The following is a 25,678-nucleotide window of genomic DNA, read 5'->3' on the forward strand; positions in this document are numbered from 1 at the left end:
GTACTTCAGGGGTACTTCTGAGTTAAAAAATGCTCATGAAAAATGTATGTGGAGGGGAGGGGAACGTTGACAAGGAACAATGGACCAACAACGCAGTGAGACACAGACAGGGTTATATACACGAGGGCTGGGTAATTAGGGAATTGGGCTCAGGTGAGACCAATAAACAGAGGAGGAGCACAACGGAGCAGGGGAGGAAACTAGACCTAAAAATGGGGAAGGGAGCAAAATGAACTACAGGGAGAATACTGACTAGATAAACACTAACAGAAGACTAATGATAAAAGGTAACTAAGGGAAAACGTGAGGGAAAACTAGAGAGAGCCTGGAGGGGGCTGGGGAAACACAAGGACACTGAAACCTATGGGTAACACCTAAGGGAAAAAACCTGGAGTGGGCTGGGGAACACAAGGAGGCACATGAGGGAGACGCAGGACGCAGACCGTGACAGTGGGCAATGTTACTATTGTCTTTATATTTAAGAAGAAACGCTTCTTTTAAATCACGTCTCTCGATAAAAATCACAAGGCTGCAAACACCTCCATACAATTAATATGCAATTACTGTGGATATTATTTACATTTTAATATTGTTTTTATTCCACTGTGTAGAATCTGTGCTGCCAACAAAATACTGTTATGCACATGCATGACAGTTAAGAACTCTTTTCCACAGCATATTGTGAAATTAACTTCACCTGAGTAACGAGACACTTATTTTTTTTAATGCACACACACCCATCCACCCACCCACATACATACACACTTTACATTGCCCTTGCACCACACTCTGATGTAAACAGAAAGCAGCTTCTAGATAAGAATGTATTTTTCACATCTTTGGAAAATATACTGTCAGAACTTCCAGCTCAGAGCTACACTGATGTATGTTTCTGTATTTACATATAAACACAAAGGTTTCAAGAAGCCTTTACCTCCTACACTCTCACACACACACACACACACACACACACACACACACACACACACACACACACACACACACACACACACACACACACACACACCGTTATGTTACCAAAAAAAAGCTGTTGCGATTGGTTTTGCCCTGGAGCCATTGTTGTATCCCTTATGCATTTTCTAAATAACACTCTTCACAAGGCATAGTTTTGCAGACAAGAACGGATTTGTACTCCGATATAAACAAATGCACAAACACAATGTCTGCTGCGCATCGCTGAGTGGTTCTGTGGTTTTATTTGACTCCATTCCTTAAAACACTGAACTAGTAAAATAAATAAATAAATAAATAAAAAACGAGGAAAGATATGAAACACAGGAAAGGCCACAATGCTAGAAAAACACCAACATTTGTATTATTTTAACCCAACAATAAAAGTTATACACGACAGCATTAGAGGACTCGTTTTGTTTCAGGACAGTTATGAGACTAAAGTCTTAAACCAGAAAAACAGATTACCTTCTGTTTATTCAGACACTTGGGTGCAATATGTGTGGGTCCCTCCCTGTCAGTATTTCAGTCTAACACAATGTTATGCCTCTGCTGCACAAAAGTTGACACATAACACCGATGAGTGAAGAATAACGCTATTACATTTCTCTGCTTTTGCCTTTTATGTGATGATATGAAATGATTTACACCTGAAAAATTCTGCTCAGCTGTAAACAGATCTCTTTAAAACAGAAAACAATGTATGAAGGTATTTCAAGTACTTAAAAACTGTTTAATCACATTAAAGAAACAAACAAATGGATTTGAGTGTACTGATTTTATTCTTAAAGTTGAAAGATATAAAGAAAATCTTGTTAAAGTTGTTATCGAGGTCCTTCAATCATATTTTTAATACACTGGTCTATTGTGGTTAATAGTGATCAGTGGTCTACAGTAGGAATGAATGCTCTGTAAGTCGTACTCTGGGAAAAAAACACTCCGATGCTCCTATCGGTGCAGAGAATTCAGCCAGAGGAGAAAGTAGCGTCAGACGGCAGGATTTGGAGTCTTATTTTCTGACATCTTGCCTCTTGATTGGATAACGTGACTCAACCACTGACTCTGTTTGCTCTGCAACGTTGATGTTTTATCTCCACAAATAACACAAGCCTGGAGTAGTTCTGCTCTGTGAGATGCTAATGCTAACGATTAGCTTCTAGACTTTCTCCACTGTTTTCTGGATGCTTAACCAATATCAGCCTTCCCTGTTGTGAGTCAAGATGGGTGAGTCCATGAACTTTAAGTAACAGCTTGATGTAGATCTGTCAGGCTTTTAAATCATAGAGTTTCACCGTCTGTTTTCTATCAGAACCTAAAGCAGGAGATAGGTGGAGGAGACAATTTTGACGTTGAGCCTAAATGACAAACTCAGAGAGACTTAAAAAATAATAAGTTTAAATGGTTGCTCAGTGAAGGATCTCTTTAAGCTTGGATGAGGCTTCTGCTGTGTACCAAATGCACACACAAACTGACCACTTTATAATATACACCTGCTCAATTGCTCTTTATTATTAAAAAAATACACATGGAACCTTTAGATAGCTACTCGGTACATTTAGGTATACCTCGACAACTCACTGACCAAGAACCAAGATTCAGATAGAGAAGTAATTTAAGTGACTTTGAATGAGGCATTGTTGTTGGTGCCAGTTTGGCTGGTCTGAGTATTTCAGAAACTGCTGATCTATTGGGTGTTTCACCCACAACCATCTCTAGGGTTAACTGAGAATGCTCCATAGAAGAGAAAACATCCAGTGAGCATCATTGTGTTTAAAAGGCCTTGTGGATGTCAGAGGAGAATAGTCATCCTGGTTTAAATGATAAAAAATCGCTAAAATAACCACTTGTTACAACTGTGATCTGCAGAGTGTCAATGAACCATAACTCATTGAATCTTGAAGTAGATGGACCACATGAGAAGAAAAGAACACCAGATTTCACTCTAGTCAGCTAAAAATAAGAAACTGATGCTACAATGCAAAATGTTCCCTGGTCTGATGAGTTTCGACTTCAGCTCCAACGTTCAGATGCTCGAGTCAGAATCTGGTGTCCACATGAAAGCATGGATCCACTCTGCCATGGCCCAACAGTTCAGGCTGCTGGTGGTGTAACAGTGCTGCAGAGACTTTCTTTGCCCATCTTGTGCATCTCTGCACCAACTGAGCCCAGTTTAAACACCACAGCCTACCTGAGTATTTCATGCTGACCCTTTATGACCACAGTAGTTCCATCTTCTAATGGACACTTCCAGCAGGATAATGCACCATATCACAAAGCAAAAATAATTTCACACCGGTTTCTTGAACATGACGACTGGACTCAGACAATCCAGAAACTTTGGAATGTGGCGATTTACATAACGGATGTGCAGCAACTGTGTGATGCTGTCATTGAAGGGATACTTTTCCATATTTTTTAATGATTTTCTTGAGTGTGATAAAATGACCCTTTACATGGACTTGCAACTTCAGAGTTGGTGGGCTGTTCGATGCAGGAAGTTGCGGAGTGGAGCACAGTGGAGCTGGAGGCTCCTTCCAACATGTTTCCTGCACTTTTAGATTGTGAACACAGCTGATTTGTTTAATTTAGTGATGAATCATTCCTGTAGACACTAATGAAGGCTGAGGGGATATTTCAGCAGTTTGATAAAGGTGTCAAAGAGACAAACGCACAGCAAGGAGACAGGTTTTGCTTTCGGTTCTACAAACAGACACTAGGGGAGTGCTAAAAGCATGCCAAAGCTTCCTAGTTCCCCTTTGACCACAGAGAATTAATAATGGACACTATGATATGCTCAAAGCAAGCAAAACTGCCTAGTGTCCCTTTAATCTGGAACCTCTGAAGAATATCTCCAATACCTTGTTGAATCTGACCTTTAAAAACACGTTCTCATCCCCCGAAGCAGCTAAAAGTGACGATGGGTGACAAAGTATTTGTTTCCAATGCGTTGGGAGCCCCAATGCATCGGGAGGTTATGCGCTTTGCCAGAGCGTAGTTTTCCGACCCCCCCCCCCCCCCCCCCCTGTAAAATGGAGATTTCACTGAAGTGACCTCTACCCTCTTGCTATTTAACCTTCCACTCACCCCTATTCTACTTGCGCATGCAAAACTTTGTTTCTAGTTGTATCGTCCTTCTCAAACACATTTAACAAGAAGTTTAGAAGAATAAACTGGGTTAAGGATGGGGAGGGGAAGATTAAAGAGGTAAGAGGTTAAATGTCGGTGAAATGTGCGTTCGGAAGCTGACGCTCTGGCACCGCGCGGCACCTCCGGACGCGTCGGAAACAAACACTTGGTCACCAATCATCAGTTTTGAGAATGTGCTGCAACACCAAACAAGGCCCAGCCCTGCAGTTTTCATGACATTTGCTTATTGAATATTTATTTAAGCTCTCGGAAACACACAGGTTAAATATTCGACATCATTCACATTTACTATCTATGAACATAATGGTGTTTTAGAAACGTTACTGCTGTATGAACAGCTCTTCACTCCTCAACATCATTCTTTGATATCGTCCCGTAGAGATCTTCAAGTTCCTGGAATGTTCTGCTACAACCTCACATGGAAACTGACACACACATAAAACCAGAAATGTCTCTCAAATGTATTTATTACATTTATTATTTGATTTTAGGAAAAATAGAAACATTGCATCACTTGAGTTTTTTTCCCCCTCAACTAATGAACCCAATTTGAGTGGCGAAAGTCTGCCTACTTCAGCACAGAGATAACACTAGATTAACTGTGCCTCTGCCTGATTTCAGCATTCAGACAGTTATTGCTTTAACCCAGGCAGCCCACAGAATGCCTGACATCGGAAAAAAGTTCATGTCAATACAGCAAACAAGGATGGGTGGGATATTGATAACAGAGTGCTGAATTTTTATCCGAGATGCTGCTCTAGTGATGAAACATCCTGTCTTCAGACAGAAGAATGGGCCATCACACCCACTGAAGATAATGAACACAATACAATCACGGGATGTACAACACCACCGGTGTGGTGTGTTTTATGGGATTTTGTCAGACTTTGGGGTAATTAATGGGCAAAAGTCAAACAGAGACCAATGAACTGAATACATCAGAAAAATGTGACATGGGATGAAACACAGTTTAAACTCAACACTACAAGATATATAAAACATACAAAACCAATCGTGCCTTGATTAGGAATTGTCCCAGTTCTTTAAATACAACAAAGAACAAATCAGGTTATGAAATAATTCAGAGTAAGATTATCATACAACACTTACACAATATAGACATTACATACAAGTTCGCCTCATTGTATTGCACAAATTCTCAAGCGGCAATTTGTACTGGCCCTCTGTTCTGTCTCAACCAAAAATAAAGTCAAATAAAAACGCCTAAAAGCACATGCACGTAAGGAGTTAGTTACATATCTCATAGAATGAAAAGACAGAAAACATGTAGTTGGTTTGATGCATGTTGGAGGATATTTTTGAAGCTGAATAAATAAATACATTTTTTTTAATTATTGAAACTGGAAACTTTGTGTCGGGTTATCGTTCAATAGAACTATTGACATCAGCATTGTGGATTTTAGATGGTAAGTTCATTTAAAACATTTTCAAAGATCATACTTTTGTTATATTAAGGTAAATGTACTTAAGTTTTATAAAGGTTTACAAAGAGGCTAAAGAACATTTGAGCTACAAAGTATTTAAGGCAAAAGAGGAATTTATTGTTCTATAGAGCTCAAATCGTTGTATTCAGAGCTGATTAAAATATTTTAATTTAAAAAGTGTAACAGGGTTTAGGTTAGCACTCATGTGAAGTGTTGTGTATTAATCTAATATTTAAAAAAACATGGTTAATAGAAATAATTTGTACATTTCTGTGTGTGCTAACATAAAGCTTTAGGCTTTAAATAACTATGCTGATGATGCTAATTCATTTATTCTAAGACCCTTTGCAAACTCTAAATTCCAAAAGCCTGTCTTCACGTTAGAACATTTTCATTGAGGTGAGTTATAATTGGGGAAAAAAAGAGGTTTTCCTCAGCATTCCTCTTTCCTCTGAAGAACAAAATTATAGGAGTTTCAGATAGGCCGAAGTCCAAAATGTAACTAGATTTTTTTTTCATTTTCAGAGCTGTAAAATAAATGCTCTGTTGATTGATAAAAAAATAAAATAAAATCAATCCATTAAATGAGTAAATCTTTCCCTGTTAATCTCTAATTAGAGGTTAGGTAAAACAAGGAGGCAGAATTTAAGTATCAGATCTTTGAAGGTCAATTTTACTCACATTTTTTAAACATTTGCAGTGGTCTCCAGGAGGAATTGTAACTCCTACTCAGGGGAATTAAAACCCATGCCCCTGTTTGAGGATATAGAAGTCTGCTGGAGGAGAAAGTGGGCATTTTGAACACATAACCTAGGGCTGTGGCCAGCACTAAATGCACTGTGAATTTTTTACCGTGTACTTTTCAGCAAAAATTGTTCCTGTTATATATCCTCACATGCTAGCGCAGTGATATTTTGGTTCTGTTGTGTTTTTGTTCATCTCTGTTGTCTTTTTGTGTGTCCCTCCCTTTTTTTCTCTCTCTTTTTCTGCAGGTCTAGAAGCAGATTTTTCTACATCCTTTATTGTTTATTTTTGTGAAATTTTTGTTCTTTCCCCACCTTTTCCTTTCTTCTCCTCCCTTTCTCTTTCGTATCTGTCTGTGTTCGTTGGGATTTAAAACTGAACATATTTCTAATAAAGTTTTTGTGTCTGGTGAGGCATTATAGCAGAAGCTGCAGTGCTCCACCTGTGAGAGTAAAACTGTAAGGCTTGTCTTCAGCACTCGCACATCAATTCTGATTGTTTTACAGCGAACAGGACAAGGAGAAAACAAAAAGAGACTTATTTCCTGATATTTGGACAACTTGTCTCTGATAGGCCAACAGCAGTGTGACTCTTCATTTGTTCTGCAATGTTGATGTTTCATCTCCACAAATAACACAAGCCTGAAGGAGTTCTGCTATGTGGTGAAGTTGCTAATGCTAATGGTTAGCTTCTACTAGCTGAGACGTAAACCAACAACAGCCCTTCCTGGCGTGAGTGATGGGTGAGTCCATGAATGTTAAGTGACAGTGTGACGTAGATCTGTCAGGGTTTTCTGAACCAAGCACTTTTCGCTCTTTTTTTCTATAAAAAGCTAATGGGTGTAGGAGACTATTTTCATGTTCAGCCTGCATGAAAAACTCAGAGTGGCTGATCATTTTCTAAACTAATAAATAAATAATGGTTTCTCAGTGAAGCTGCTGTTTAAATCCATGCTAAATCGCAACTGTAAAGTGTGAAGAGTTCCACTTTTTACATTCAAATTTGATGAATAATAAAGCCTGAAAACATGAATGTAAAATTAAAAGGACAATTTCATGTCCTTGGAGCTAATAGTTCTTGTCACTGGTGAGTAAGATCACTGTGCAGAGGAAAAGTACAGGAATTCAACCTTTAGACTATTTTAGGGAAACTCCACCCTGAGGACAAAACTGAATGAGTGGAACATAATGATGGATATAGGAGTCTGATCTCTAGTAATTCAGTTTGATACATCATGTGGGAAATATTACTCAGCTCTGAATACAGTAATCTCATAAAGTGGTATTGTTCATGACAAAGGTGACACATTCTGGGGACTTTTATTTCTTTTTTCTCCTGAACGGTTATTTGTTTCAAATAGTTTAGATTAGTCATCGCATTATAACACATAGCATGAAAATGGCTCCATCATTTTATTTGCACTGACCATGACCCACAAGGTCACTTTAAGGTCAAGCGAGAAAGATTTAGCGAAATCTAGAGAAGAAGAAATAATAGCATGACTAGAGAAATCTTATTTTTAATCTTCTGTTTAGCTCCAGACTTCTAAACAATAAGAGGTAGCTGCAAACCATTATCCTTGGACTCCAATTAAAACAAACATCATGAAAGTGAGTGCTTCACTGCCTGGTTTGAAGTCTTCTGTCTTTAAAAATGTTGTTCTTGAGTTTGGGAGACTGACTTGGGAAAACAGAGCTTTCGTGTTTTTGTGTCTTTGATGTTCGCAAAACAGCTTCTCATCTGTTTTTTCGAAGTTGGACCGGTTTGTCTCCTGGATGACTATTATTTTGCTCCCATCACACGAGCACAATTCATTAAATGGAATGTGGTGAATTTCCTGTTAGCTCTTGGGGGATATGGTTTGTTTTTCCTGTTTCTTGGAGCCAGGTTTTTTTTTCTTCTTGGCCTCTTAAACTTCCTGTCTAAAAGTTTGACTTTACAGAGAGGCAGCAAAGGTGAACTTCTGAAGCTAATGAAAAAAGACTTTGGTTACTCATCAAACAGCCCTTCCCATCTACACCAACAAACTCCCAGATCACATCCATTTCAGATGTGTTATGTCAAAGACATCATTTGTGCTTTTCAAACAAGAATTTAAAAGGGAGTAGGGAGCGGAGGGAGACACAGATCCATATAGGTGACTTTGAAGGGAGGTGGTGGCCCCGCTGGAACAAGAAACTAATCTCATGCCATGCTGCTGGTCGGTGTGCTTTGGGTGCTTCCAATGCTGGCGTTTGCGCTGCTGTTCTCAGAGGGAGACGTGTTGGTAGAGACCGGTTGTCGCTTCGATGTTGAACAGGGACATCCTGAAGGAAGAAAATATGAGCCAATAAGAAGCTAGCAGAGTGAAAAAAAAAGATCAAAACGAGATTAAGAAGAAGAGTTCGATTTCTCACCAGGAAGACCAGCTGCAGTTGACCTCATGTCCAGTCCAGCTGGGTACCCTGAGGTAAAACAGAATGAGATCATCACAAATCCAAACATTAGTCAGCTTGAGAGGAACACTCGGTTCTCAGTCATGTGTGTACCTGTCTTAATCTTGATAAACCACAGTGCTCCAATAAGTAATACTCCAATCAGGAAGCCTCCAAAAGCAATTCCCAGAACAGCAGACAGGCCAAAATCAATGCATGGAGAGTCTGAAACGTAGATACGGAGAACAAAGCATCCAAGATTCAGTTAAATCAACAACAAACATACCTAATAGTCAATGTTATGACTTATTTTATTAAGTTACAACAGCCAAATGGTCGATATAAAAGGTCTTTTTGAAGTTCTTTGCACAAAATTCCTCTCACATAAAGCAATCTCAGTGGTTTAATTCTTGCCAGTTTCAGTACATTCCAGAATGAGCTGTTTCTACGGTTTGTCACTTTAAGAAAACAAGCTGGAGCTGGCCGTGCACACTTCTTCCCTTCAGGCTGCTATAGGCTGAGAAGCTCTGAGGGACTCTGAGTAGAGATGGTGCTCTTCCAGCAGCAACTCTCTCTCACTTGAGAGGTGTGTGGTTTATTTATTTTCTACTTTCCCTGTTTGTGATCCATCCATTGTCTGAACCCGCATGTCCATGTAGGGTCACGCGTGTGTGTGTGTGTGTGTGTGTGTGTGTGTGTGTGTGAGGGGGGGGGGGGGTCAGTGGCTGGTACCTATCTCTAGTGGTCAATGGGCAATCAGGCGGGGTACCACCTGGACAGAGTGCCAGTCCACCGTAGACAGCATGTTCCCTTTAAATTTAAACGGGTAAATATGTTATTCTTGTAGCTATAATTATTAAGTAATAAGGATTTAAAAAATAATTATACTAATGCAGGGCCTAAAATATGTGCCTTATTAGTCTCTGGTCTAGAGACAAACAATTAAGAAACCATATTTTAAGTTTCTTTATCAAAATTAGCTTCAACCCCGAGCTTCCAAAAAGGTCAATTTAAATGAAATGGTGCAGGTTCTACAAGCACCAAAGATTAAATTAGGTTAAAAATATTTTTTTTCAGCAAAGTTCAGATTTCCTAAAAGTTAATCAATGACATCTCATCAGAAATTAACCTCCTATAATCATATAACTAAAGGGGCAATCAGAACACATGAGGACATGGCAGTTAAAAGGACAAAAAAGTAATTTCACTTGTTTCTTTCATTTTCTAAACTTTACTGTTGGAATTTTTGTGAAAGTTGACTTTCTAATTAAAGTAAACAAACAAATTCCAGCTGACCACAATGTTGATGCTTAATGAAAGTACATTAATGGTAAAATTTTACTTAAACTATGAACACTTTACCATCCATCATCCTAAATAGCAGGAACTTAGATAAACTCAAAAATACTGGTGAAATAAAGACATTTCTTTTATTCTTGCAGAATGTCTTCGGAATCAGAAAAGAAGTCAAGTCACATTCGATTTCAGTTACTAATATAATCACGTCATGCAGGAGTTGGAGTCTACGCCAGCAGGTGAGGTTAAAGACTCAAATCATCTCTGATGAATCGTTTTATATTTAGCAGTCAAAGTTTGGTAATGAACTGCTAAACAAACCTGAACTGGCAATGTTTACAAGGAACGTTCGTGCTGCGGTGAGCAAAAGTATGCTTGGATAAAAAAATATAATGAATTACAGCTAGTGTGGGAAGAACTTTGATTTATTTTTTAATTGACTGATTTACTTAGAACAAGTAAAAGATTAATTAAAACACTGAAGAAAAATTAATTACCAGTAAATTTTGAAGAAAGTTTCATCTTAGAATTGTTCAAAAATTTGCCATAATTTTCAGCACAAGGCAAAAGTATTTACCCCCTTTCAGATTTCATGTTTTTGCTTTTATGTCACACTTCAGTGACTGAGATCAGCAAACTACTGTCTATAATAACTTAAATGTACACAGGTCTCTATGCTTCCTTATCCGCATTTTATATTTTATCTTTTATGTATCTTTTTCTTTTATTTTGTTATTGACCAGGAGACTCTCAGCAACACCAGTTCCTAATTGCATTTTCTTTCCAAAATAGCAAATGAAGCTCCTGGGTCCAACAGCGGTGATCCAAGTGAAAACAAATATATTATAGAGGGAGAAAAAGCTTTATAACCCAATCTGGTCTCGTGCGCCACACTAAAGGCTGATTACTGACAGACCCGTGGAAGGTGTTGGCTAAAAGACGCCAAAAAGCAAACCAACATGTCCCATTCTATTGAGAATAAAGAGCAAACTCAGAACTACCAAAGCACTGCAGATGTCACTTGTTGCAAATATGGAACAATCTGGGCAAAAACCTCTGCTAGCCAAACGTCCCAACCCAGAGGAGGAGGAAGAGGAGAAGAAGCTGATTTTTTTTTTACTCAAAAGCAGAAAGTCTGGATCACATTTATGAGAATTTACGTTCCTGAAAATCAGTTTTTGTAGTGAAAGCATTGGTGATGAAAATCCATTTATCACACGCACTGCTACAGCTTATTATAGTGATGTCAAACACTCTTCTTTACACATTTAGTTTTTGTAAGTTTTTGTTTTTGCGAAGCGCCTCGAGATTTTTTATCTTGAGAGAGGTTACATAAAAGATTGTTTTCTTTCTTTATTTTCTATAGGCAGACATTGGTCAGCACCAATACTTGTGATCTACTTGATATTTAAACTAAAATACATCTTGATGAAAAGAACATGCTCTGCAGCTAAAATCAAATGTCCAAAAAGGCACAACAGTTAGCTACAGAAAAAACGTGACTGTCTACAAGGTAAAAATAATCAAAAACTAAAATTCAACACTTTGATTTGCACAGCGCAGCTAGTCGAGGCCACTCCATAGACTGACTATAAAATAACATTTATCTTTGCTGGTGTATATTTTGTGTTCATTTTTTATTCTGTTCAAAGGTTTGGAAATTAAAGAAACTCTTTGTATCTGACTGAAATCTTTTAAGGTTTAATTTAAACAAACAAAAAACATATGAGTGTCCACCGAAGCAATGCAACCTGGTCCTTATGTATTTTATGTCAAGCGACACAGCGTGCAAATGTGATTTCTTCCTCTCCCCCCTCTCCTCTTCTGCTACCTGCAGAGATCTTCTCACATGAAAGCAGAACGTTTTAAAGAAACTAATCATCACCTGTGCATGAGTTTCTCTCACCTGCCTCTGCTGCTTCCTGTCTCCTAGTGGAACAAGCTCAGGATTGCACAAAGACTCTAAAGAATAATACAGCTCACCTGTCGGGAAATACACTCCATAAAATACACGAAGGACAGAAAGCACTCCTTTGTGAAAAATGAATTAAAATAGTGAGGAATTTAGCAGCAGTGAGCAGAGATGTAATGGTTTGTGTCCAACACTGCAGGAAGATGTTCCACACAGGGTCTGGTGGCGTAGATACGTCTCTACTATTTAACATTTTTATTATAATGAAAAAGAGCCTTAGCCTTTATTTTGAAATCTGATTAAATATAAACTAACACCTGGTATAACCAAAGAAGAGAACTGAAACAGTGACATCTTGTGGTTATTTCTACCATCTGCAGTCCAGACAGTCAACCTAGATTGTTGATCAAACAGCCAGGAACATTCCCTGACCCCGAAAAGGCTGGAAACATCACAGCATCTCCAGCGGGTTGTCTCTGGAGACTTGTTTTTCTCCAGTGAGATGCTGTGCTACTTTGTATAAGTGAGGCTTTGACAGCAAAGCTGAACAAACAGAAGCAGGAAACAGAAGCTCACCAGCGCAGGTGGAGAGGAGAAGGAAGAAGCACAGAGAGAGAGAGACAGAGACATCAGGCCCACACCGGGACTCACTGGACCTCAGTATGAAAACCACCAAACAGGAAGGACTGCTGAATGGAGCACTCAGTCCTGCCCAGAAAAGACGTGCGACAAAACCTTCTACTAGTCCTGCTTATTTATAGTAACCTTTTTATCCAATAAATCCAACAGACGCGCCAAACTAGGACAGGAATTTGTGTATTTCAGCCAGTCTCACTCTACAAAATCATTCAAGGTTGATAGGTTTTTGTCACATATTTGCATTAAAATACATAAGCGAGATGCTGTGGGTGAAAATTGTTACATTTTTTCACTTTAAACAGAATTCTACACCTTCTGAAGTTGTGTTTTTTTTTATTCACATATTTGAAATTTCCTGATAGGCAAAGGTGGAAGCTATCTCTTATTTAAGACATCTTTCTTTGCTTGATTATGCATATATATATACTCATATGTTGATTAATCTCATAATAGCCCAACGCTCATCAGCTCTCTGTGTTTGGATAGCAGTATAAAGTCAGACCTTGGAAACACAAAGCCCCTCCCACACACGCACACACACACACACACACACACACACACACACACACACCCCACCTCACCTCTCTGTCCCCTGAGGGCTATCACGTCTGATTGTGGCCACAAGGTCAGCCTGCAGACCTTCCTAAGGAACCAGGCCCTGCCCCGACACCCGCTCACAGGCTTCACTGCATATCCTGACTCCACTGCTATGACAACCGCCTCTGCAGGCACTTGGTGTAAGCAATAATAGGACTGAAAATTATAGCAGATATATCAACAATTCTTTGACCAAACAGTAAACCAGCAATTAAGTCCTGAAGGCTCAAGAGGTAATTAAAAAGTTTCAGTTATTAATCTTGAGAGTCGGAAAAGTTTATTATTCAATGTTATTACGAGACATTCGTCTTCATCAAAGAGGGAGTTGGTGAAATTGAGCAAACCAATATAAACTCAAGATAATATTTAGAAAATGAAATGGATCAGTTTGGAGTTTAAACTGAACTCACTTTGTTGTTGCCGGCACGGCTGCGTGACCTCCAGGGTCCTCCTCACCTGTCCTCCGTCTCCACATTTCTGAGAAAGAGGTCAAATAAAATAACTTAAAAAGAGCAGGAATGACAATGAACTGTCAGGAAGATACATAGAATCTTGTATTTAATTTTATACTAAACAACAAAACAACACCATTATGTTCCAAAATGAGAAGTTAAGTTGATATATGCCTCAAAGTCTCACTGTGCTGAGCCTGTTGGCAACAAATAAGAATAAAAATACCTTCATTTGTCCCTCAGTGGGGAAATAGCATTATTTAATAAATTGTCAAACTAAAAAATAAAGTTTCCAAATTTTCCAAAAAAATTAATCGTCATTAATTTGCATGACTCAGTTTTTTTCTTTTTTATTTGCACAACTGTCATTATTTGTCTGGATTTACATAATGGCCCCCATGAGACCTGACCACATGCTAAACATCTCACAAATGGTTGTGCATACCAAGTCAGTGGGATTCCAAGTGAAAAACTGCTACGGTGTCGTTTCCCCACCATGTTACAGTTGCAGCACTTATTCTTCAAGAGTCCAGCTATTTTGCAATAGTCTAAAAAGCAATTTTTACACTAATCCTCTGTGAAAGCATCCTCATTTTTTTTTGTTTTTTTTTTTTTTTTTTGTTTTTTGGAAAGACACAATCTGAATCAAAGTTGTTTTTTTTAATCATTTTTATAGACATATTTACAGATGAAATGTCTGGAGCGGATTCAAAGTTTTACATTTGCATTTTAAAGTTCTCCCCCCCTCGAGCCTAAAACATCCTGTAAATGAAACCCTCAGAACCTCCTTGGGCTACAAAACAAATCCATCAGCAAAATAGCGGGAACATTAAGAGAGGTCAAATCGGTAGTCTGATAAAATAGTAGAAATGAAGAAATGCCAACGCTCTTGGTGTATAAAAATTATGTCCAAAAGGAAAGCTACGGGGTGGTCAAGTTTTTTTAAGGCAAAGACGAACTCATTAACACAATCCAGCTAAGTGAAGAACTTTCTATGGGAAGCAGAAGTCTCATTAAGCAAGTCTAACATTAGCAACGGGCTTAAAAAGAAGAAACTTTGAGAATTCACAGAATTGTTTATGTTTCAAAGGAGAAAAGCAAAGTTTAAAACCTGTTGGACTAAGTTAGTGTTTGCTCAAGTCTGAATCCCAGCTGCAGCTGTTCTAGATAGGATTGCATTATCTCCCCGTGCACATGTGAACGCCGTACTCTCTTTTCCTCTAAACGGTCCAAAAACATGCATGAAAGTTCAACCCTATGTCCCTATTCTTTGTCTCTGTGTGTCCCTGTGAATGTCCAGGGTGTCCCCTTTAACCCAGTAAGTGTCACGTTTTGGAAGGATGTTAGAACCCAAAATGCAGAACCCAGGATGACACGAGGCAGGAGTGGATATGAAGAAAAAAATAATTTTATTGTAGGATGAACAGAATTAAATCCAAAAAAAAGGCAGGGAGCCAAAATCCAAAAATCCAGAACATGAGAACTAAAACACCTAGAGCACAAACTGGGGACAGGACAGGACAGGAAGCTCACACAGAGCACCAAAACAACACTGACAACAAACAACAATGGACCGACAAGACACTGAGACAAGACAGGGCTTAAATAAACTGGGGCATGATGGGAGGCAGATGAGCTGCAGGAGTGTGGGGAGAGGACCAGGTGAAAGCAATACTTAATCAGGGAGGGAACTCACATGACCTAAGAAAAAACCTAAAAACAAGAAAAGCAACCACATAACTAATATTCTAAAGGGAAGGAGAACTACAAAGACTGGTGGGACAAAACATATAAAAAAGAGACTAATAAAATGAAAGGCTGAAACTATAAACACTGCAGAGGGATGACTGGAGAAGACTAAAGGAACACAGGACCTAAGAGATATATTTGGAAGGATGAAGACCAGGGGATAAATGAGGAACACAAAGAGACACATACATGAGATGCAGACAAGGGACACATGAGGGTGCTATGAAACACAAAAGGAGAACCTGGAGTGGGAACTGGAGGGGCTGGGGAACAAAGGAACACAGAACATGACAGTAAGCACCAACTCCCTGTGAACAGACTTCAGAAAAGCAGTTCAGAAAATGAGTGAGTGTTTCCATGATGTCGGGAAAAAATAAGTACAGACACGGAACAGCTCATCGTCTTTATGCAAAGGGGGACCTTGCATGTCTAGGCTTCCATAGCTAAGTCTACTGATGATGAAACTGAGGCATTCAAAACCGTACGGAGAGTTTAACCGTCTACTCAGACCTTGTCTACACATGCACGGGCATCTCTCAAAACAAAGATATTTTTCTATGATTAGTCCTATCATTCATATGTACGTGTAGATTCACGGCATTATAAATAGATTTTTAAAAAACCTGGAACCAAAGTGAAGATTTGTGAATTCTACATTGTCTGCATTTGCTTTTGGACATAAATAACCAGGGTTTTAGGTTTTGACACTGCTCATTCAAAAATGCTCTGGCATCACATGTGTGACTTTGGGTGTGTCCGAATCCACGGGTAGGATGCTTATGAGTACGGGTCCTCGCCGGTCTAGCAAGGTCGGATCCTTGCTAGACCGCTAAGACTGGAACCCAGCGGCTCTGAATTCGGACAGTCTAGCCTTCACCTCTACGGTGGCCCGTAGGTCCCGTCACAGCCGTGGCGGCAGCTACACGCAAAGGAAAAGTGCTAAAGCTAGCAAAAATCGAGCAGTAATATTAAGAAGCTACAGCAGCTTCACGTCCATCAGCAGCGTTTGTTCACAACCGTTTTCAGGTAAAGTAATTTTGTTTATTCTAGAAGCTTTCAGGACTTACATGTTAACTTTAGATGGTTGCTTGTAGGTTTTAAGCTACAGAATGAACTTGTTAAACGTATACAACACATTTCTACAGAGTATTATCATGTAGGTAATTTAAATAAACCAAATGCATTATAAATGTTGAATGCAGTAGGATGTTTTCTAATGTAAATTGGACCTTAGAACTTATTTTGCATCAAATGGGGGTAAAACGTTATAAAAAAAAACAGGCTTTTTAATAAAATATCATTGAAGTGTTTTCAATGTGCTTTTGTTTATTCAACTCAAGCCTAATAATGATTAGATCTGTCTTAAAAATGTAAATTCTCTGTAGTTTTTATTTAACTATTCCCTGCTGCTTTTCTTTAAACTGAACAGAACCAGTGTACTGCAGGTTATAAGTTTGCTTTACATTTTTCAATTAAAAAAACTATTTTTTTTAATCTATTACAGGTCAGCATGCACTATGCTGCACATCTGCCTCTGTGCTGGTGAAGTTGCGGGTATGGAGGATGAGCCTGAGGAATATGTGTGTGGAGGAGGTCAGTGGGGCTCTGTCCTGCAGGAGGTACCAGCAAACCACCACTATTGTTAGCAGGCAAGTCATTTATGTCGGAACCTCTATTAAAAACAACACTGTGGTTTTATTTGCTGAAGAGTCACAAATGTTATACCAGTGGATCCATAAACCATCTCCTCATCTCATATTTCTGAATGTAACGTCCAGCAATGGTCAGTTTAGGTACAGTCTGACCTTTCAACATCTATTCAACATCTGGTCAGAAAGGAGACACACCACTGCATATGTTCCCTTTAAATAAGCCTGCCTTCATACCAGCTTGGACTCACAGACTCTGCAAGTCTGAAAGATAAACAATAACTTTCTTTCCCAAGGTCCCATCTGTTTGTCTCCACAGAAGGAAGAACTCCAGCTTGAATCAGTTGCTAAATGCAAGAATGATTTCCTAAATCAATATGAACTTTGTTGTTGTTTTAATAAATTTATGTGTACTGTGTTGGGGGGGGGGGGGGGGTATACGGTTGTCTTTCAAACAATCACTACATGCCGTTGGATAACAAACACTGTGATGTCTTCATCGCTACAGAAGGCAGTCCACCATTCACTGTTGAAGACACAAATACATCCTTTTCTTTAATAAACTTAAGTACCTCTATCTGCTCTTGACTCAAAGAAAAGCCCAAGTCTAAATAGTCCAAAGTTGATGCCAAAGCAGTTGCAGATAAGCCGTCACCATCTTTGTTCTTCTGCTCGTTCACATCATCCCTCCCACCAAACTGATAAAACCCTCTGAATGGCACTAAACAATACTGCTCAGGCCAATGGTAGGCCTGCTGAAGCTCCTATAGAGCGTGGCTAGACCGGCGCGGAGAGGAAAATCATTGCTTCGGCTGCCACAAACCACAAAACAAATGATGACTGACTGAATTAAGGCCTGGTGAAGAACAACAATGGAGTTTCCCATTTAGACTGGTTCTCATTGAGTGCGTTTACATGCAGCCAGTAACCGTTTTAAAACCCGAATATTCACAATAACCAGGTTACGCAGGTCCTTGTAAACACCACCAAAAACCCAGATATGCTCCTAACCGGGCTTTTAAAAACCCGGTTACTACACCTGGGGTAACCCTTTTCTAACCTGAATGTTTGGTCGTGTAAACGCATATCGGGATATCCCCATCAAAGCGTGTGTTCTGCGCATGCTCTGTTCGCAAGGAATCTTGGTCTTTTGAGTAGCGAGACATCTTGTATGCGCCAGAACACCGGAAGTAAACAACAAGTTGGGAGCAAAATGGCGAGTCACGGCACAGCACCACACTTTTGGAGTGACGAAGAAACTAAAGCACAAACAGACGTGGTCGCTATCTCCTCCGAACTGGGAAACATGTTGTTGTTCACGGATACCGGAACAAGAAGAACCGGAAATGAGGCGTATTGCATCTGGACGTAGTCCATACGTCTTGACGCTACCCCAACGTCAGCATTTAAATCGGGTTATGCAAGTTAGGGGTAACTCTTTCTATTTATGCTTGTAAACGGGTTATTCTGATCAACTCAGAAACCCGAATACCGACCTTAACCCGATCATAACCCGGATATTGGCTGCATGTAAACGTAGTCAGAGGTTAACAAAATCTAAAACCTGAACATTTTATTTACCATTATGGTAATTTATCTAATCATGTTTGAGGACAATAAAAAATATTGTTCTGGGTATTACAGCTATAACTTCCAAACACTTCCTCCAATTTAAATGTAAATATCCTTTAATCAAAACTGAATCAGCACTTTAAGCCTGCATTTGGTTGTTTCACTATTCAAATGTCTCCAGAACTGTCTTTCCTGACAATGTAAATCCATTACATTAACTAAACATTCAGTGTATTTCGAGAGCTACATGAAAAGTGCTGGATCAATTCCTACCTCGTTGTGGCAAAGTTTGACGGAACACTCCAAATCCCACTTGGTGGATGTCAGCTCTTGAAGCGGATCTAAGGAGAAGCTGAGTCGAGTGCTGTTGTGACAGGAGTCCACAGAGCAGGGCTCTGGAATGAAGGGCAGCTCTTTCACTACAGGGCACGAGCCCTTGGAGCGCACAAAGCAGCTAATCACCTTCATAGTCAGCACCATGTCTCCCAAAATCCTTCCAGAAATCTGCAAGAAACAGAGAAAAAACATTAACAATATAATATAATATATTTTCAGTTTCCAATCTGTGGTAATTTGAATAAAAATATTTGTCCTTTATTGTTTAAACTCATATTTACTGTGATCTGTAACATGTACTGGAGACAGTTAAATGTCCCATTAAGGAATGAGGTGATGTTTACCAATCCAGTAATGTTCCACAGATAGGAACCCTTGAACATGTACTTTCCAATTGTAATGAAATTGCAGTAACCAGAAGGTCAAGTTAAAAGCTAGTTTTAACTTTTTAGCACTCAGTATATGAAATATTACACAAGAAGTTCTGATTTTATTGAATAGCTGAAAACATGTTAATTAAAAAAATATCAATCATATTTAATGGTGGCACTGTAAAGTAAAACTATTGACATTTACTCGCTTGTGTAATATCAGTAGATTTCTGAGTAAAGTACAAATTACATTAAAGGTCTCATTTAATTGTTTGTCCAATAAATGTGCAGTGGGCTCTAGTATAAATAAATGCCTTGTGAGTCCGTTTTTATGGAAAACTGCTCAGGCACTCCTGTTTCAAATGGTAAAAGTTTGTTGGAGGAGTGAATGGAAAACTAAATAATTAAGAGTCTTAGTCATTAATATTCATTATGCACCTAAGACAGCTAAGAATAAACAGATTGGGCTAACAGCAGCGCAACACTTCCACTGCCTCTGTTTGCTCTTCTTTCTTGGGTAAAACATGTAATGTTGATGTTTTATGTCCACAACTAACACAAGCCTGACTCCATTCCACCATGTTTTAGAGTTGCTCATGCTAATGGTTAGCATCTAGTAGCCAAGTCGCGCTCTGCTCCGTCTTGGCCGCTAAATCGGCACGGTCTTCCCCGGTCGTGAGGCAAGGCGAGCGAGTTCATGAATGCAACTTTTCGCTGAGGCATAGCAGATGGAAGCTGAAGAAAATGTAGTATTGAACATAGCTTATCTTACTCAGTGGCTTAGTGGTTGAGTCTCTGCCCTGGGAATGGGAGATCAGGGGTAAAATCCCGTTCGGGAAATACTAAAGACTTTAAAAATGGGACCCAGTGATTCACAGTTTGACACTCAGCATTGGGGTTTGGATTGGGGGGTAAAACCACCAAATAGTTCCTGAGTGCCACCACAGGGGTGTGTCAAATGTGGAGATTTCACCAGTGTGTGATGATCACTATGGGACCTTAACTTTACTCAGAGTGACTGATCCCAGTTTTACATGGTTTCTCAGTGAACAAGCCCTTTAAAAAGTAAGTTCACAGGGAAGCCGTTTTTCACTTGTTGATGGATAACCCAGAGTTTAACACGCAGGCTGAACATAAAAACAGTCTTCTACCCTAATTTCCTGCATTAGCTTCTGATAGAAAAGAGACAAATCTTCATCACACTGTAAATTTGCATCCATGGACTTTCCATTTACTGGACTTTACATGGACTTTAAAATTTGATGTTTTTCATTAACATATTCAGTGGTAAGCTACTGGAAATGCTAACATTTAATTACTACTGCTAGGGTTAGGGTTAGGATTAACCTAGCAGTAGAAATCTATTATGTACGGGTTAGCAATAATCCAGTTTAAATTATGTTCAAAGATAAACACGTTTGTTAATTACATGCTACAGTGGCTCTAGCCGGGCGTACACAGTGCGACTTTTTCACTCGTAGCACTCAGCTTCAGCTCACACTGTACGACTTCCTCGCAGAGCAGATCTCACGAGCCAGGCGCTCACACTGCACGACCCAGTTCTCGGATGCGACCTGACTGCTCACACTGTACGTCTGGTAGCAACACGTCGGCCCTAAAAAATATGCTAAAAATAGCAGTTTTTACTCAACACGTCAGACTTTTTTTGTCTTGTCTTGCCTGTTGTCCTTCGGGAGAGCTGCAGGAGGACACACAGGGATTTGTGGGGTTGGATGAGGAAAACGAAATAAAGAAAGTAAATCTGTGTTTTGTGATCTGTTTAATTTGACATGAACACGACAAACACGCTTTCTTGACAATCTTTGTGAGTAAAAAACGTGTAGAAATAAAAACGAACGTGTGTTATTAGGGAAATAGCGGGCGAGCGGTGTTGATGCAGGATTGCGCATGCGCCGTGAGCGGTTCTGATACATTTTGGGTCGCAGCTGCTCGCAGCGCCGCTTCAACAGTGCGATACCCTCACGAGGGACGAGCAAAATATTAAACACGCCAGAAGTCCGTGCGAGCTCACGATTGCTGATCGGTAGCTGGTCACGTGGTGTTAATCGCCTCTCGTAGCCCCCTGTACCCTACACGACGCTCAGCGTGAAACTCGTCGCGATCTTGTGGATTCTCGCACGACTGGAAAATTGGCTTAAAAAAGTGAAAAAGTCGCACAGTGTACGCCCGGCTTAAGATTAAACACCATGATGGGGACTTTTCTTCCACTTGTAGAGTTTAGATATTCTTAGTTTCACAACCATTGTGCTTTTTCAGAACCCCACTTGATCTTGAGCCTGCTACTGGTTAGCATTAGCTAATCTGCCCGAAGCTGCACTTTTGATCCCAAACTTTGGACCGTTTCTGCCTTTGTTTTCTTGCTGGTTTCTCTGTTTTCCTCCACAGCACCTATATTAGCGCATTGTGCGTCAGTAAAAGGCAACTTCCTTACACAATAACAGGCAACTTACCTTTGTTCAATAAAGTTCTAGGGGGAAAAAAGACTTGAAATGATGTTGCACGAGCCCTACGCCTAAAAATTGTTTATTGCACACTGAGCTTTTATCATCACGTGCGACATGTATGTCTCTTTCGTTCTGATCGGCCTCGGTTTGCTCTGCTGCCGCATACAGATGAACTGCATGCATTGACTGTTACATAAAGGTTGTACACACAAAAAAAAAGTTGCACAACACAACAATTTTTATCCACTCGTTATTGCAGTCCTACTCACAAGCATTAATATATAGTAGTGGCCAGTGCTAATGTATTGAAATACAAAGAACGTGTGAATATATAAAATACATCAACTATGATACATTTAGATTTTTAGGTTTAAACTGTAGATACAATTTACACTTGTGAACCACTAAGGTTTTCATTCTTAATGAGGATTATTAGTTCAGCTTGGAAATCAACTCTCATTTGTCTATTTATTCAATTTGCATTTTAAGGATCATTTACTTTTAAAAAGGGAAGTTAGGGATCGGCTCATTGCTGAACTCAATTTCCACACAAATATGATCAAACTGAAGGTCCAAAATGTGTGTTGTAGTAAGTTGTGAAAGTTAAAAGTTATACTTGGCATGAATGTTTTGTGTGTGGTATCTAGCTCGCTGCCTCCTCCCCCACATAATTGGACCGACATTAAGTGTCAGATTACTCAGTGGGTTAGCAACACTACTGAACTGCTCAGGGGGTTAGAAACTCAGTGGGTTCCTCACAACAGTGCAATATGTTGCAGCGTTGCATGAAAGACAACCAGGAGCGAGTCAGGTCATGTTTGGTCCAACGGATGCAGGTTGTCTTTTAACTGCGTGGTAGGTGGCATCTTCTATGCATATGTCTACACATTTATCACAAATATCCCTAACATGTTTATCCCACTGATGTGTGCGTATGCAGAAGAGAAAACTGGAAAAGCATCATTTAGAGCAAACATTTATTTATTCCCACCTCTGCGTAGATTCTCTTGTCACACTGGACTTTGGTTTCTGCGTTCAAGGGTGACCAGTATTTTGGGGAGGAGAAGAACTGCATATTGAAAGGCATCTGATGAGGTGAATTAGTGGTCACGGCACTGTTTGGTTTGGTTACTGTAACAGTAGGAGAAACCCCTGAAAGGAACAATATTGTTAATGAATAGTTTCCCTTTTGCAACACACCTTAAACACCACACATTGGTTACTATAGATGCTTATTTATTTAAACATGTACCTCCAGAGCTGTGTGCTTTTTCAATAATCAGAGAAACAGCTGTGCTGTTTAGGGTGATTTCACTGTAGCTGCAGAAGTGAGTGGCACTGAAATAATCCAGAGCTGTCCTCTGCACATTCCCTGCATGGTCACTGTTTGGTGAGTTTTGGTGCGTTGGGCTGATTTTGTGATTGGATGTGGGCAGCAGGATGACATTGTTAGACTGCAGAGAAAAGAATAACAGGTCGGTTTATCATGCATTTGAGTGTCTGTGTCTGTTGGATTACTAGAGTTTCGGTGTAAACTCACACCAAACATGACTTCTTGTAAGTTAAGGATGGTCCACGTGGTTCCCTGTGGGCCCCTCAGGAACACGCGGGTCTTCATAGGTTTTATGAGCAGAGACACGTTGCTGCAATATGCACATTAGAAAATTTGATCAACTTTGTCACCAAGCAAAACAAAAACAAAGTTTTTATTTCATTAACTGCTGTTTCACTTTAAATAATATCAATTTTTACCGAATGTTGGAATTCTCTGGGATGTTTATCATGTGAAGCTCATCTTCACCGGTGTTTTGTTCCTGCAGAGAGCAAGACTTGAGCCATGAAGGGTTTGTTTCAATCTGCATGAAGTGCTTCTTTACCCCATCTTCGTTTTCTAGTAAACAAGTAGATGGGCCGTTTTTGTTTCCTGTAAAACAACAAACATTTCACCTTCCATTAGTGGTTATAGCAGGGATGTTCCGATTGATCGGCTACAGATCAAAACCGATTTCCGTGAAAAACACGTGATCGGTGAATTCCGATCAACACCTTTCAGAGCCGATCACCTGTCGCTCATACTTTGTAGCCGGTAGACAGCCTGTGTGTGGCATCATGTCCCCCTCGCCTGCATGCATGCAGCTGTAACAGTGTGAAACAAACTTTTACGCTGTCTGTGTTAACCCAAGAGGGAAGCTCGTTAAAATGCATAGCTGATTTAAAATGACTTTGAAAGAACAAACTCTGGGCGAAGTGAGGTGAGTTTTCATTTCTCCCTGCAGAAATAAAAAGACCCTCGGAGCAACAGTCAGACACAGCTGCACTCACTAACACTCGTCTGTATGAGCGCGACTGTCAAAAAACTGAGCTACTAATCTGAAAAATAATTAAAATCATCATGCTAGATGGGCAGCCTTCTGTGGTGGATGGCACCGGGCTCCGCCCACTAGGAGCCGCTAAAAGTAATCGATAAATAAATTAATAAAGATAACGAAACAACTCAGACTCACTCTCGTATAGGAGTCTTTTTTACAGGCTACTGTCGGCAGTAACCCACGTCTTACAACTTCTCTATTTACCCACAGAACAGTTCATAGCTGGGCGGTTTTCCTTAAAGTGACAGTGTGTATTTTTCCTGGCAATGGGGGCAGTAGATACTTAAATCCAGTGTTGGGAAAGTTCGTTTAAAAAACTACTAACTACTACAAACTAGTTCAAAGTTCAGTTCATACTTTTTAAAACGAACTTGTTTGTTTCTTAGTTCATAATTGAAAAAAGTGTTTGAACTAAGTTCACTGTTACATTTAAGGGTTTCAGTTTTTTTCCTTTTGACTGAATCGTTTCTGCTTATGCTGCACGTTGGTGTAGATTCTCTCTCATCCTGGACAAGATCATCTTGAGAGTTTTAATTAAAAACTGGACTTTTCTGGTAATCTTGAATCATCTCGCCTCTCATCCAAGAGGCTCCTTCAGTTCTAAACCTTGTGTTGAGTAGGGGTCTTAGAAGTTGCGGTCACAAACAAATGCCCTGATTGTGCTGCAAGTCTTTTTTTTTATCAATTTAAAAAGTTACAACATATTTTTGTTTAAATTAATACAGACCATTTAAAGTTAAATTATTGTTCCCTTCTTCCTGGATCATTTAGTCTGTTGCAGTCATGGTTACATCAAAAATCTATGTCCAATTCATGTGATCGGTGTCAGTGATCAGCAGCAAATTATCTGATCGGGGCAAATCTAGTTATTAGGTTGTTTTCAGAAGACGAACATTTTATTTTATTAGAAATTATGTAGGAACAAAAGAAAGAGGAAAAATCTGTCAAAAAGGACTGAAAAGCACAATTTCTTTCCACAAATTGGCTCAGATTGCTTTAGGAAAGCTTTATTCTGAAATAATTGTGTTTGCAAGGAGCAGCTTGCTGCTGTCCCCTGATGGCACTAAAATCTCACCATTTCCTTAATTTTCACCCTTTTTTTCTCTCATTCAGAAATAATCTCTTGGAATTGTAATGGTTTGAGCCTCCATCTGTGGCCATTTGTCCATGAGTTCTCTTTCCAAATGTTCCATCAAGCACTCGGACATCTGGTTAAATAAGACAGTTTAGCACAAACTCAATCAAAACCACTACATTTGAAGTTTCCACACACATATAGGTGACTTTGTCATATGTTTTTGCAATAATAGGTGACTTTGTACTTTCCATACATCCATTTTGGGCCGCTTACCCAGGACTGAGTCACCGGGGTAGCAGCCTAAGCAGGGAGGGCCAGACTTCACCTCTCCCGAGCTTAGGCCAGCTCCTCCGAGGAATCCCAAGGCTTTCTCTAGCCAGCCGAGATACATACAGCCTGTCCTGGGTCTACCTTTAGGTCTCCTCCAGGTTGAACATACCTGGAAAACCTCACCAGGGAGGCGTCCAGGAG

At 39.6% G+C, this 25,678-nt stretch overlaps 1 protein-coding gene across 2 annotated transcripts in view; it reads right to left on the reverse strand.

Moving 5' to 3' along the window:
• Nucleotides 1–8,084: 8,084 nt before the first annotated feature.
• Nucleotides 8,085–25,678, reverse strand: part of eng (endoglin) — a 60,460-nt gene continuing 42,866 nt past the window's right edge. For both annotated transcript variants that reach the window (XM_015942803.3, XM_015942802.3), the window contains exons 6-14: nucleotides 23,513–23,684; nucleotides 23,301–23,403; nucleotides 23,013–23,214; nucleotides 22,752–22,912; nucleotides 18,862–19,092; nucleotides 13,577–13,643; nucleotides 8,837–8,947; nucleotides 8,705–8,752; nucleotides 8,085–8,614 (exon numbers count right to left, since the gene is read on the reverse strand). In XM_015942803.3, coding sequence (XP_015798289.1) covers nucleotides 8,493–8,614; nucleotides 8,705–8,752; nucleotides 8,837–8,947; nucleotides 13,577–13,643; nucleotides 18,862–19,092; nucleotides 22,752–22,912; nucleotides 23,013–23,214; nucleotides 23,301–23,403; nucleotides 23,513–23,684 — 1,217 coding nt within the window. In that variant the 3' untranslated portion in view covers nucleotides 8,085–8,492. The remainder of the gene's footprint in view (nucleotides 8,615–8,704; nucleotides 8,753–8,836; nucleotides 8,948–13,576; nucleotides 13,644–18,861; nucleotides 19,093–22,751; nucleotides 22,913–23,012; nucleotides 23,215–23,300; nucleotides 23,404–23,512; nucleotides 23,685–25,678) is intronic.

This window comes from Nothobranchius furzeri, chromosome 6, assembly GCF_043380555.1.
Source record: "Nothobranchius furzeri strain GRZ-AD chromosome 6, NfurGRZ-RIMD1, whole genome shotgun sequence".
Classification (NCBI taxonomy): Eukaryota; Metazoa; Chordata; class Actinopteri; order Cyprinodontiformes; family Nothobranchiidae; genus Nothobranchius; species Nothobranchius furzeri.